The sequence below is a fragment of the Chaetodon auriga genome, chromosome 24, assembly GCF_051107435.1.
Source record: "Chaetodon auriga isolate fChaAug3 chromosome 24, fChaAug3.hap1, whole genome shotgun sequence".
In the NCBI taxonomy this organism is placed as follows: domain Eukaryota; kingdom Metazoa; phylum Chordata; class Actinopteri; order Chaetodontiformes; family Chaetodontidae; genus Chaetodon; species Chaetodon auriga.
The window spans coordinates 15,403,601-15,418,162 of record NC_135097.1 but is presented as its reverse complement, the minus strand read 5'-3'; the positions used below and the strand labels follow the sequence as shown (position 1 = coordinate 15,418,162).

Here is a 14,562-nt window from a genome sequence, read left to right as displayed (position 1 = left end):
CAGCTCAGGCGTGACTCTTAGACTCTGTAGCTCCTGTTGCAAATAAAATGTCTTTGCCTCGGTAAAATGAAGGAATAAGGAATGAAAAAAAGGCTTAATTGACGATCGATCGGTTTCTTATTGCAGCACAGTTTCATTTCAGCTGCGGCAGGTAATAGGCCTCATCCTGTCAGTGATTTGGAAAATTACGACTACAGTGGACTATTTAAAAAATTAGTCTTGAAGACAATAAAGTTCCAATCAGCCCATCAACAAATCCAATAACACTGGAGATAATAGTTGATGCAACAAAATACAGTTTACAGTGCTGATGCATGATGGAATGTCAGGATTATTAATCAAAGCAGAAAAATAGTTTAAGCACACATACAGGTTAAAAGATGTGGAGGGACAGACACTGAGAAACAGCTTTTAACAAATTAAACTCTTGTTCCCCTCACAGGTTGGAAGATCTCCACGTGCCTCCGCCAGTACCACTATGTTGCTAATCCTATGAAATGGACTGAAGCTCAGACCTTCTGTAGACAGATTTATGAAGACCTGGCCACCATTGAAAACCAAGACGAAATGAACCAATTTATCAACACAGTTTCATCTTCTGGCTGCAACTCTGAGGTCTGGATTGGCCTGTACAGTAATATTGATTGGAGGTGGTCAGACAACTATGAGGGGAGTGGAGCTGAATATAGGAACTGGAAAACCAATTCTGAACCAGACTCTCATTCAGCTCAACAGTTGTGTGTGAGCATTGGAAGTGATGGATTATGGCAGAGTGATAAATGCTCTACTGAATATATTTTCTTCTGTTACGAAGGTAAAGATATAGCAAGGTATATTTTGATCTTGAAAAGGATTATTTTTAAATTCAGTGTGTGAACTCAACATTTCCCATTTTTACTACAGAAACACCGCAGAATCCTTCCCTCATTATTGAGCATAACAAAATGAATTGGTCCAGTGCTCAGAGACACTGTAGGAACACCCGCATAGACCTGGCCACTGTGAGCAATGGCAGTGTGAACAAGAAGATCCAGACCTCGGTGACAGATAAAGACAGGGCATGGATTGGTTTGTCTCGCAAGCCTCACATTTACTGGTCTAATTCGAGTGGCTTCTTGCTCAGCTACTGGAATAACAAAAGTCATGTAATTGGCTCAGCGACTGAAGTGTGTCGTGCTGCAGCTTTGCAGAGTTCAGGAAAATGGAGTTCTCTGACCTGTGAAGATAAATTCCCATTTGTATGCTACGGTCTTACACCTGGTGAGTAGTTCACTGTCTGTCAGTGGAAGACAGCATGAGTTTGGTATCACAAATTTAATTCCACAACATGTTTTTCTTCTCTCTGTGCAAGCACCGGTAATGAGGCAGGTAGTAAAGCTGAGGATGAAGCCGGGAGACTCCTCTGTGGATCTGAATGACCCTGATGTGAAAGCAGACCTCCTGGAAAAGGTGAGGCTGCAAAATCCATCCCAAGTCAATTAGAAACACTTTAAATGGTTGAATTTCTGTGCCCAGTTTTCATTTGGCTGTGCTTCTTTCGTGTTTCACTGTGAAAAGCGGGCCAAATGAAAGCTTAATGTGGATCTGAGCAAATGGTTCAAAATAACTACCTTTTCTGTTTCCCAGCTGCAGGACAGGTTGAAGGAGGAAGGAGTGACAGGAGTCAGTCTGAAGTGGAGAGAGCAACCAGATGGAAAAGTCTTCCACAAGGAGGGAAAACCTCAGAGAAAGAAAAGAAAACTGAGGTCTAAAATTGAATTATGACTTTGCTCTACTAGCTGTGCTATGCTAATGTGCTGTCTGTGTGCTGTAAAGTATACATAAAGTTCACTGCTTTATCAGACTACATAACCAGAACATATATATGAGGTATTGCTTTGGCCTTATTTTGCTGATGTCAGATGATGATAAAATTAAAAGTGCAGCTTCGAACAGTGAAAAAAAAAATGTAGGAGGCACAGTGAAAATATGACGTAGTGTTAAGTGTATGTGTTAAGGTGAGGAAAGTTACATCAACCACACACACACACACACACACACACACACACACACACACACACACACACACACACACACAGATATATCTAGGACCTCCTCATCCACAAATTTTTCTGGTTTCAGTTACACGTTACCCGCGTTGGCATACATTTCGGTAATTTTGGTATTGCCATTCCTGTCCGTACTACCAACAGACTGTCTGATCTTTATTCTCATTTGCCACCCGCTCAGCCTGACAACATGGTCTACAGAAAATCTGCTGGGCTTGAAGTCAATGCTATTATTTTAATGTGAAACACTCTACCATGAATCCATCACAGCAGACCGCCATAGTTCCCTCAATTACCCCCAAATTTCTTATCTCTGAAAATCAGTAAAATATCTAATGATTCAATCACTGTGGGGGATGTGTACAGTCCACCCCATTGCTAATAAACATGCACTCACAATTAGAGAAAATTTTTGGTATTTTGGTATCTGTGGTATGACTTACGAACTCTTATGAAAAGGAAAAAGCCAAAAAGCCAACGTGGATGTGGAAGAGCTCACTAATAACTTTAGACGCACACGTAATTATCTTTAATTTTAATCTTTAATCTTATATTTTTTTGTGTTTACTGATGTACCCTCATAGTCAACGTGTTAGCAATTATATCTGATTTCATGCTATTTCGCTTGTGTAAACATGATGTTTCTCAATGGACACTAGTTTCACGATGTCTGCTGACGAGAGAGAGAGAGAGAAACAAATAAAATGACAGAAGACATTGGTATGAGTCGTGGCCGTTATTTTGTTGAAACCAGTGTAGCTAAAGGTGAGGATAGTAAAAATCTTAAAACTCTTACCCAGTTTCTAAATTGTTAAACCACTTGATTACTGCTTTAGAAGCAGGACACATTGTGCTGCTGTATTCATAGATTTAAGCATTTAACTATGCTCCACTCAAAGAAAAAGTGCTGATTACTAACTTGAGGATGTTTGCAGTGGGTTTCAAAATTATTTATATGATAGATGTCATGATAGATGTTTAGGGAGCCCAGTCTGTATTCCTGTCAGTTAAATGGGCGTGCCACAGGGATCTATTCTGGGCCCTGTAGTGTTCATTTATATAAATGAAACTGTCTCTCCCATGCATGTGTTGCAACATTGAGGAGGATGTAATTCACTCTTGAGCACCTAGATTGTGTTTACCACTCAGCCCCGAGGTCTATTATTGGTGACAGTGACAATGCTCACCACTGTATCCTCCATGATAAGGCCAGCTAATCCTCTCTCACTGACAGATGCAATAAGCTTTGGTGTGTATATTTACACAGCCCTGGTTGGATAATCATACATCTATGTTACCTTGCAATCTTGGTCCATTTTTAACTCACTCCATTGGCTGCAGAGCCTGTCATAACTTACATCAGCACAGGCTTTGCTTTTTATGTGGTACTGTAACATCGTACCACAGGACTATCAGGAATGAGAATTTGCATGTGGACCTTGCCTTTGCAGTAATGTGGCATGTGTTTGGCTACCAGGGGCAGTGAGGGGCAGAACACTGAGGACAGTGTGTATTTACAGTAGCGGGAGTCACTAGCACATTAGCCAAGTTGAGCATATATATAATGAACAAACTCAAAGTAATTAACATGTTACATCTCCCTTGTTTAAGGTTGCTGTTGTCACTGTTGTACTCGAGATTGAGAGACTGTGCTATTTCCCAAAAGTACAACGTACCAGTGAAGATCTGGTAGAGCTTTCCATTTTTTCGCCAGCGCAAGAGAACAATATGTAAACCAAACAGACAAAACCAACAGGCGTAAGTTATGGGAGTGATTTATTCCAGGATGCAGGTTTGAGTGCACTACGCTCCCTGATGAGGACACACAATTGTTTTTAATAGCAAAATCAATAGACCAAATAATCCAGCAGAAAGAGGAAAAGAAAAACAATGTGGTCAAAATTACACGATTGGTGCCATCAGCTGTGAAACTCCATTCTTATGTTGGAGTGTCACATTTCCACCTTTCCCCTTTGTCGAAGAGGACATTGATACAGTGATGACACACCACTAGAAAACTAAGTCGAACATGAGCAGAATATGTACAAAAGATGAATTAAGGTGTAAATCAGAACGAGTGAATGTGGTCTGTTGTTTGTATCAAATACAAGACGAACCTGTAAAGGCCTTTCATCCAAAGACCTTTTGATTCAGAGTCTGTAGACTTGTTCAGCGGCTGGTATGCGTCGACAGCACTGCTTACATCATTAGTGCAATCAAACAAACAAAAAGACTTCAGCAAAAGGCATCAGAAACAATAACCAGTGTTTACATGTACTGCGGAAAATGACAAAAACTGACAAGTGTATCAAAAATATCCATATACATAGTTGTCACTGTGTACTTGTATCTTTAGAAGACAATGAAATTATTTCCAGTTAACAATGAGGACCATAAAATCATCTTACTCATGAGATTACACTGAAAGTACTGAAAATGGATACATGTGAAGCAGGCAATGGCATTGAGGAAACTGGAAACAGTGAGAAAATTCTTCAAATTCAGGAAACTCAGTGACGGGTCACTCCGAAAAAACTGCTGTGTATTTTGGTAGTAGTGTAAAACACTCACACACAAGTCAAAGGGAATATGTACAAAGTGGAGATTGTTCATATTTACACATTTACATACGACAAACCAAACCTTTAAGGAGACATGATTCCACCGCGGGCTACGCCTAATATAGGCTGATACAGTAAAATATATCAACTACACCTTCCCTCCATGACGGCGACCTTTGTCTCCAAGGGAACGAGTTCGCTTTGACCTCTGACCCAGAAAGTGTGGGGAGGAGGAAGAGGAGGAGGAGGGGGGCGTATTGTAATTAGAAATAAATAAACTCGACGACAGCTAATGTCACTGAGCAGATTAACACCTGCTGTTTTAGGCACCATGGGACAGACGATGAGCTCCTACAGAGGCGGTGCTGATTTTAAACACCACTCAACAAACTTCTGTGGATGTGACTTCTGAACGAGGAGACAAGGATGTGAACGCAGCGGAGGGAGGAACTTCAACTGTAATCCAAAGAAGCTAAGCTCTCTGAGTACCTGTGAGTGGGAATCTAAGAAAGTGCAACACTGCCCTCTTGTGTTTGCATGCATACGCTTGTCATATGCAAATTCACAAGGGTTTATCATATCCAACGTTCCGTTGAGGGAACATTATTGCCTGTGAAGACTGTCTGGTAAGAGGAAGAAGAGGATAAAACAAAAGGCGGGATGGGAGGAGTAAAAATATCTAGTTTTTAATTGGACGTCACCACCTAACTGCCTTCACTGGCTGCGCCCAGTGGCTGCTTCAGTCCTCTCTGATTGTGAATATTACTGGAAGCCAGTGCAGTGAGTCATGGTTGCTTTTTGAGTGTCTACAAGTGACAGACAATGTACACACGATTCTTTTTTTTTTTTTTTTTTTGAACACAGATGAGTGAGTGTCCGTTGGGATCAAGACCTCCATCCTCACCTGGTGTCAGTGCAATTCTCCAGGCCTGATGTGGGGAGTGAAGAGGGGAAGGGGACACAATGATGTAAGATATGTTAGGTAAAGCAGAGTGCCTTCCATCCCCGAGATGGAAGAGATTGAGTGGGGGGGGAGAAAGGGATGGAGGTGAAAGAGACATCCCTCTGCCACGCTCAACCCCCACCCCACCCCAAAGAAACAAGACAACACAAAAGCTGGAGCTGAAGGGTTGAGGAGGCCATGGAGTGGAGGTGAAGTGTCCAAGGAAGAGAAGACGGAAAAAGAGAGGAGAGAGGAGGAGGAAGGCAGAGTGGAGTCCCTGTGCTCATTAGCCGGCTAGGCTAGGCTAGGCTAGCTTGTTAGCTTTGCCATGGCAGCCATCAGCTGGTCAGGTAACTGTGTAGTTCTCTGGAGTTGATGCTCAGGACCACACCCGAATGGTTGCCTGGTAACAAGAGGGAAGAAGAAACAGGGCGAGCAAATAAGCAACGCTGAGAGAGTAACACGTCCAGATCATGACACACTGTGGTTCACTGGTGTCAGAGGCACCCTGTGGACTTCTGATGCGTTCAGCGTTCACAGGCCGACCGTCAGAAAGTCCACAGGATACCTTTAAAATTTCTGTCAGCTTGACATCCATGCAAAATGAACAATAATTTTATATATGGAAGCCCTTTAAACGTTGGTCACACTCAGTGATGTAGTGGTTGATAAAGATGGGAAGCAACCCCACAACCTTTAACTTCCACTACATCCCAGATCACAAGGCCTTTCGGTGCCATCATAAGCATAGCCGTTAAATCATATCATATCATATCACACCATGTCACACACATTACTTTTGGTCGTAAGGCTTGCAAATACTAATCACATATTACATGAGAAATGTCCTTATTGACCCATTTGAGACAGTTATGAGTTATGATATGATCTGAATGTGCTTGCAAATGCAGGTGATGGACACAAAGCGCCTTGAGACCAACCTTTGAGGCAACATGATTTGAAAAACTGATTTGAATATTCATTTCGAAGCCAAAAGGCTTTTATTAATACCAGTGATAAGGATGAAAAAGGGGAAGTCCTCCAGTACCTTGGTGTGTGTTAGCTGCTGGTGTTAGTGGCTTGGGTTTTAGTAGCAGTGGTTAGTGGTAGTCCTTATAAGGGAACGGAAGGCGGGGCTACCTCCTGCGTTACCTAGAGTCTGCGAGTCCAGGTCGTCGTCGATGAACTCCTCGCCCTGGATGATGTGCTGGGTGTCCTCGCTGTGATTGACGGGGCTGGTCATTTCCTGCTCCTTCTCGTTGTGCATCTGGGCGTAGACGTTGCGGCTGCCTGGCAGCTTCCTGAAAAACAGTGGGGGATAGGTATCCTCAGTCCTAAGCCAAGGACTGTGGGATTTGTTGTTTTCGTAAGATGGGGCTGTAGTTTTGCATGTTTTAATTTCAGTGACTTTTTGGTGGACTTTTGTGTTCGGGACGTGACAAGGTGCTGCCGGTGTGTTATTGACGTGAGGAGAAAGCATGCAGTTACACAAGATATCACATACAGGAAATCATCAACTGTGAATGTTCATGCAAGCTAAGGTGCGGGAATGTGACCATACACAGTGTCAAATGACAGAGGTTTCATCACGTCCATCAACAACTGCTATCAGCTTTAGCTATTTAGCTCCTGTTAGCGAGACCAATAACAATGCTAATTTTGAATCAACTATTTTTTGACATTTTTGGTCCATTTTTTTGGATTGCTATGACATGTGGTTCACATTCCCGACAGTGATCCCCTGAGGTTCCGCGATAATTTGTGCAGTGTGAAAGTGTTAGCATGCTAAAACCCTAACCCAAGATAGTGAATATGGTTAACCTTAATCATAAAACCATCTAAAACTTAACATTAGCATTGTCATTGCGAGCATGCTGACATTAGCATTTAGCTTGTCTCACAGAGCAGCTAGCATGACTGTAGGCTCTTAGGGCACTAGTTTAATCATGCAAAGTTGTTGATCTTGTTGCTCAGACTGTGTATAGGTCTCCAAGCACATGCTGCTTCAATCAAACTCTGTCACTTTTATTTCTACTTTCTCTTTACTGTGTCATAAGTTGAAAAGGAGGCAATGAGACACAGGATTGATGAGCCGCTGTAATCTGATGTTTTCCTCATAAACAACAGTCTGATGCATTTAAGGAGCGTGTGGTTATTCTGTTATTCAGCCTGCTGTCATCTGCAGTAATGAAGTGAATACAGTGGACAGCCAATGTGGAATGACACTGCGCTCTGGTGCAGCACTTTTCCAATCAGAGGTGGCAGATTTATCTTTATATTTAACATATACATCCCGCTGCCTTCAGATGGCTGCAGGGATTTAATGAACTAAAGGAGAGGCCTTTCATACAATATAAAGAAGATGTTGACAAAAGATATTAGAAGGACACGGGTGAATAGACAGAACCACTATCATATCAGAGATGGACACAAATGGCAGCCAAATATTTTGGAATACTAAATAAGATGAAAAAAAGGAATTGTTTCCACTTCTTGTTAGACAAGCAGTTTTTGTTTTTGTCTGCTGATTGGTCTGAAAATAACTGACAAGGTGCTGTTTGATCTGTCTGGGCTCGCTGACATGTCACGGCTCTTTAACATGACATGGCTCACCTTTTGAACTTGTAGAGGATGAAGGAGCCGGTGGCGATGATGCTGATTAGGAAAATGACCGCTAGAGCCCAAACACCCGGACTTCCGGCGGCTCCATGGTAGCCTGTGTTGATGATAAAAACAGATAAACCAATAAAATGGATGGATCATGTGTGCACGATAAGAAAGAAAGAAGACCTTGAGTCAAACACTGCAGGAGCGAAGGGACAGAAGTGGCGGAAAGAAGTTCAAAACATCCAACTTAACTACAATTTCCTTTTGAAGAAGCCACACCCCACAGAAGACAAGACCATTTCAAACTGAAGGATAATCAGGTGCATGAAAAATCACAGCGCAGCACAGACAGATTTAAATTGCACACGTTCTGGATTTGTTAGGAAATCGGGAAAGGGAAAGGAATCAAAGAGCGCATCAGCACACAAAGCTGCAGGTTTACGGGTCATGAACGCACCAGTCTCTGCTGTTGTAGCTGTTGAGTCATTAGCAATTAGACCTTGCCCTTGGAAATAAATCAATAACATGCAATTATCAAAAGTGTGGTTTGAAAAAGCAGACTTTACTGAATGTAATGCCAATAGCATTGAAATATACAGTACCTGCATTTGGGTCAGCTAGCATCACCAGCACTTGTAGACCTCCTCGCACCACAAAGCTAACGTTGTTGTCATTGAAGGCCTGCATGATGGCTGGAATGCGCTGAGGATGAGAAAAGTCAAGAAAGTTGTGAATCTGTGTCTGCTTATAGTCCAGGATGTTGGTACTAAATATGGTCTCCTATGCAAACATTTACCTTATCAACAAACATGCTCCTCTTGGCTGGTTTGCTGTCCAGTGGCAGGACATACAGATCAGCAGTGGTGGGGAGGCCTGGCTTCACCACCGTAACCAGGGACCCCTGAGGGACACCTGTGATCTGAGGGCAGATGGTTATCGGTCAGTCACGTCTTAAGGCTGCACTAATCAATACACTTATGTGTTAAGAATGGGTCAAATGACTGATTTTGTACAGATATTTCTGTTGCCCTCAGGATGTACCGTAATGATTTTGGTGATCCCTACATTTTTGTGTCCCCCGGGCATGTGACACATATAAGGGACAAATAAGGGACTGCTTGCAAGTGGCAACCTGAAGGTGACACTGAAGGTAGCAACCTTACATTGTTAGTATGTTAGCATGCAGACATTAGCATTTAGCTCAAAGCATTGCTGTGTGTGAGTGTATAGCCTCACAGAGTCACTAGCATACCTGTAGACACGCAGTCTTGATAAATGTCCTTCCTACTTTAATAACTAATTATTCCTTTTTTGTATCTTTATTTGAGGCCCATTGTCCATTTTTTATCGTGTGCTTGCAGTCATTTCATTTTACAGTCCTACCTTAGCGAGTATTTTGGTGACCACCTGGCCAATGTCTTCTCTCCACTCTGGGATGTTTGGGTTGAATCGGTCCAGGTTCGCGCTGAAGCTTAGAGGGATGACCTGGAAGTTATCTGGGATCAGGAGAACAGGAGCAATAATCTCAGTCACGATCCAGAACTCAAAATGAATTATTGCAGCAGCATTACATAAACATGGATATTGCATATCGAGTGCTGAAGAGTTAACAGCAAATATAATAAGAAAGGCCAAATGCAGAAACACAATGTATGTACACTATGTGCTGAATGGAGAGATGCAGATGTACACTGTTAGCATAAAAAGATAAAAGCAGCATCTGAATATGCTGATGCACAGATGCGTGTCCAGGAAACAAGATCGATTTGACTTAAATGGAGCCTTCAGCTCCAATGAAAATATCTGCCTTTAAGTGAAGTGGATCCCAGCCACTCACAGACATAGCAGACGTAGCTCTCGTAAGGGACAAAAGCATGCAGCTTATAAATAAAACAAGCACATCTGTTTAAAAAAGAAACCTAACATAATTCATCATGTGACACACTTAGCACCAACAACAGATGAGATCATGTCATATTTTTAAGCATCAGTCAGGCTAAGGGTTTGCATCAGTGTTGTCTAACTGAGAAACAGACCAAGAGGAGCTGTTAAATGACTTTTGCCCTAACTCTGACTTTGGAAAATGTAAGAATTTTCTCAAATGGGCAAACTTGAAGCAACTGCTGTCGTTTAAGAGTGGAGGATCTTTCAGTTGTCATTGTGTTACCATAGACTTGGACTGTCCTGGTATCCTGCACCATGGATCGGCCGTTCGAAGCCTGGACGGTGACTGAAACCTCTCCTGTCTCTGGGAAACGAGTCAGAAGGCTGTTCTGCAGGGTCAGCGTAGGCTGCAGGAGAAAGTCACAACAGGTTGGCTGTTAGGTCAACGGTGCATTCAGAGCGTCTGAACTTTCTGAGCTCACAAAACGGCTGCAGCTCCCCTCAGCTTTACTGAGGTTTAGAGCGAGCAGACAGACACAGTCATCTGCCTTTTTCATACACATGTGCTGACTTGGCTTGGCTTGGCTTGGCTTGACTTGGCGCATTGGCAGGGATCTCCATTACAACAAGACTACCTGACAGAAGATATGTCTTTAACTGATGATGCCCTTCTCTTGAGTCAATGACATTTACAAGCAGGAGCGCTGCTTATTGCTTGAAAAATGGAGACAGGATGAATGAAACTGATGAAGTATCTGCTATATCTGGCAATAGCTGCAGGGGCTATTTAAACACATCATCTGCATTGTTTCTGAATGATGGCAAAGCCCATTTGAGGTCACCCCAACATGCTCGGTAGCGGGCGACCTCACCATTTGACCTGACTCTGGAGAAGGTTCATCTTGACGCAACTTGGCACAACTCAGTGACTTTAAACTGGTAATAAAAATCAATGCGGCATGGTGTGACTCAGTGCGGTCAAAAGTGATAATGGAAAAGCTCTTTTAGAGACGAGGGGGTGAACATAGTGGAGATTAGCAGATAAAGAGGAGACAGAGCTAGTGAATATTGGATGTTCTCCCTTTCTTCATAACCACTGGATGTATAAACACATGCAAACTATTTGCTAGCAAACTCCCTAAATTCACTTAAAAGGTGATGATATGTCAGTGCTGTGTTCACAACTTGTCTCCGGTGCCCCCCAGTGGCCACAAAATAAAGCTACAATAATTAATATTTTCTATATGGCTGCATTGGATCCATAGAATTATCACTAAACCCTGCAAATCCCCTCAGCTCAAAGGAGCTTATTAGCATCTTTCAGCTTAATGTTTTTGTTTTCCCGCCTGAATATTTGGCTTCAGCTTAGATTACAGCAGCAGCACGGAGCTGTTATTGACCAAAAAGCTCTAATCGGCCCACAGTACATTACCTACCCCGCATTGAACAGAGGACAAAGTTAGCAAATGCTGGTCAATATAGGCCAAAACAGAGCTAAAAGAGGGCGATTACTGCTGTGTCTACTGCATTTAGTGAGATAACAAATTCATAAGGTGATAATATGTTGTTTTCACCTCTTCTCACACACATTTCAGACTTTTTAAGTCTATATTTTGATGTTAGTCAATGTTTTAAGATGAAGTTCGTAGTACATCCTTTACCTGCAGGTTGTCTCCTATCCACCAATAGAAGACGGTGAGGTTGGCCTCAGTGGGAAGAACTACAGCTGTCAGATTGACCTCATGGTTCCTCCCAGCAATGGGAACCACTTCCAAGTGCACTTCCTGCAGAGGGGCTGTAAGGCCAGAAAACACGATTTTCAAACTTACAAAGCAAAGAATTTTATTAAAACACAGTAAGTGCAGGGTGTACGATTTGGTTACAACTGAGGTAAATATTTCATACAAGAGCAAGAGAAGTACAACATCTGAGGCCGAACCTCATGTAATCATTGCAAAACAAATGGATGACAGCTCAGTGAGTCTGTCACAAGAGTCTTCATTATCAGCTTAAAGCCACATCAAGAAACCAGCTCGTTGGATTAAAAGCTGCACAAAGAACACAAAGAGCCGTCTTATCAAAGTAAAACACAAACAGATAAGAGCCTCCAATCCCCGCTGAATGAAGCACCATAGATTTACTTTATACGATAAGTCTCAATCATTTCTACCTTAGATGTAAAAAAACAAGACGTTACCATAGAAGTGAGACTCAACCCTGTCTCCTTAACAGCGAGGGGTGAGTTTTTCAGAAAGCTAGATATATCACAGATGACTGAACCGACCGGTTTCATCATGTTTATCTCTTCCAGGTGTTCAACAAAATTCAGGTCAAAGGAGCGTGCAGGTTGGAGCTGCTGACACTTGAGACCTGCCGATTGATTTGAACTCGTCTGCTGTGAGACTGAACTCTTGGAGGCACAAGCCGACATGAGACGTGCAGACAAAGAGCAGAGAAGGTTGTTCATTGTTTCAGTCGTGCACGTCCTGCATCGCGCTCATCACGGACATGAAGAGCGTCCACATTACACTCTAACAACATCCCTACACTGTAAAAAATATGGAGTATTTTTAACATGCTAATATGAGTGGCCGCTGCCTTAAAGCTCTCAGTGAATTGATACTCAACAGTTGTAAAATGTGATGTCATGGTGAGTGGACTGAGCTACAAGAACTTTAAAAACAACTTCAAATGGAGTTCAGTCGACACTGAGAGGAGCTGCCAGTCGAGCTTTACTTCCAGTCATGATTATTTTTTCTAGCCTTTCACTATTTTTTTCTACTTAGTAGGATAAACTGGACAAAATCCACTCAAAGACTCGAGGCATTGAAGTGAAGTTGCTTCAACGGACTTAAAAACAGCTCTGGTGAGAACGCTGCACAGAGTGAAGGATCATCCTTCACCTTCTAAAAGGAAAAAATGTGTCAGTTGTCTAATAAGCACAGAAAAACATCCAGAGGCTGTCTGAGAACTGACCTGTGACCTGAATGTACATGGTGGCCTCGTCGTGTCCCGCCATGTTTTCGGCTTTCACCGTGACCTTGTAAACGCCTGGATTTTCGTAGCGATGCTGGATGGGCTCATCCGTCACCGTCAGGTTCTGGTAGATGGCCCGAACCCCGTCGCCGAGGTCCACCTGGTACTTGGTGCTACTGGTGTCGCCCTGTTAGGGAAGGAACGAGGACTTTCAGCAGATGGAACAAAGGCAAGGAAGACAAATCAAGAGAGCGACTTTGACCCTACCTGTTCCTGGTGGACAATGAACGTGATGTCATCACCAGGCGCCACGGCCAACATCTGCCCTTTGATGCCGACCTGCAGTCCTTGAGGGGGCAGTAGAGGGCAGTTGTGCTGTTTGGCACTCTGCTGCTTGTTCAGTCCCCCTTCACACATGTTGGATGTCACCTTCCTGTACCTGAAACACAGCAGAGGACAGTGTGAGAGTGAGTCTGTGGAGTGAGGGAAAATGTGCTTATATAGAGTGAGATGAGAATGTCATTATTAGCTACATATAGGTGTGTGTGTGTGTTAAAGATAAAGCTGTGCGTGTGTGTGTGTACAGACCCAGTGCTGGACTCGTAGGTTTGTCCGAGGTGGCAGTCTTCAGGTGGTGAATCTGGATCATGCCAGAAGTCAGCAAAGCACCGCTTGCCCTCCACGGGGGACCGTTCGAAACCATAGTCACTATACACGCACATACACACACACACACACACACACACACACACACACACACACACACCACAGACACACAGAAAGAACAAGAGTAATAACAATGAGCAGAAGTATTGACCTCAAACGTAACGCTGCAGCACTCTCAGGTATTCATGAGATTTAATATTTTTATGTCATAAAATGAGTATGTTTGAGTATTTAAATAACACATATTCAAACATCATGTTTTTCATTGTTTGGTGCCATTTCATTTAAGATTTCTATACATTACACTCTGACAATTATTCTCATATTTCATCCTTTATGATTAAATGTTGAAATTATTTGTTTATGTTTGGTTCCTCGCTGTGTCTAACATCCGTTATTCACACACTGTATATTTATCATGTAATCTAAAGTCTGCTCAGTGTTTGCTTTTAATCTGTGCTCACCAGTTGAAGTCTTTCTCTGTGCACTGGCAGGGTGCAGTGGTGAGAGCTGAGGTGTAGCTTTTCCCTTTGATACAGAACGCTGTGTCCTTCCTTCTCCTGAAACTCCGCTCCTGGCCCATGATGCACTTCCCTCCCTGATGTTCACCATGGGGAAGTCAGAATTCAGTTGAAAATACAAGCACACACGTTCTGTAAATATGTGTCTGTGCTGTGTTTGCGTGCGTGCACTACCTGCAGGTCTGCGAGCTGCCAGGAGTCGTAGTCAGACTCGGTACACTGACGGGGGAAAGACTGCCTGAAGTCCACTTTGACCAGCTCCCAGTCTGACCTGTAGCTGATGTGGCCAAAGACGCTGCATACACACGGCACAGATGCAAAATCAAGACATCATTGAATATCAAATTCCTCCACGT

The 14,562-nt window shown here is 42.9% G+C and overlaps 1 protein-coding gene across 7 annotated transcripts in view; it reads right to left on the bottom strand.

Annotated features, from left to right (window-relative positions):
* Positions 1-3,807: 3,807 nt before the first annotated feature.
* Positions 3,808-14,562, bottom strand: part of sorcs2 (sortilin-related VPS10 domain containing receptor 2) — a 278,384-nt gene continuing 267,629 nt past the window's right edge. Inside the window, exons 15-28 of one of the 7 annotated variants that reach the window (XM_076724452.1) lie at positions 14,381-14,501; positions 14,150-14,283; positions 13,608-13,727; positions 13,287-13,458; positions 13,020-13,206; positions 11,705-11,838; positions 10,327-10,450; positions 9,543-9,655; positions 8,956-9,078; positions 8,762-8,861; positions 8,617-8,664; positions 8,166-8,268; positions 6,705-6,898; positions 3,808-5,955 (exon numbers count right to left, since the gene is read on the bottom strand). In XM_076724452.1, coding sequence (XP_076580567.1) covers positions 5,891-5,955; positions 6,705-6,898; positions 8,166-8,268; positions 8,617-8,664; positions 8,762-8,861; positions 8,956-9,078; positions 9,543-9,655; positions 10,327-10,450; positions 11,705-11,838; positions 13,020-13,206; positions 13,287-13,458; positions 13,608-13,727; positions 14,150-14,283; positions 14,381-14,501 — 1,738 coding nt within the window. In that variant the 3' untranslated portion in view covers positions 3,808-5,890. Of the gene's footprint in view, positions 5,956-6,600; positions 6,899-8,165; positions 8,269-8,616; positions 8,665-8,761; positions 8,862-8,955; positions 9,079-9,542; positions 9,656-10,326; positions 10,451-11,704; positions 11,839-13,019; positions 13,207-13,286; positions 13,459-13,607; positions 13,728-14,149; positions 14,284-14,380; positions 14,502-14,562 lie in introns of all 7 variants that reach the window. The other 6 variants (XM_076724453.1, XM_076724451.1, XM_076724454.1 and 3 more) reach the window with 6 other exon arrangements.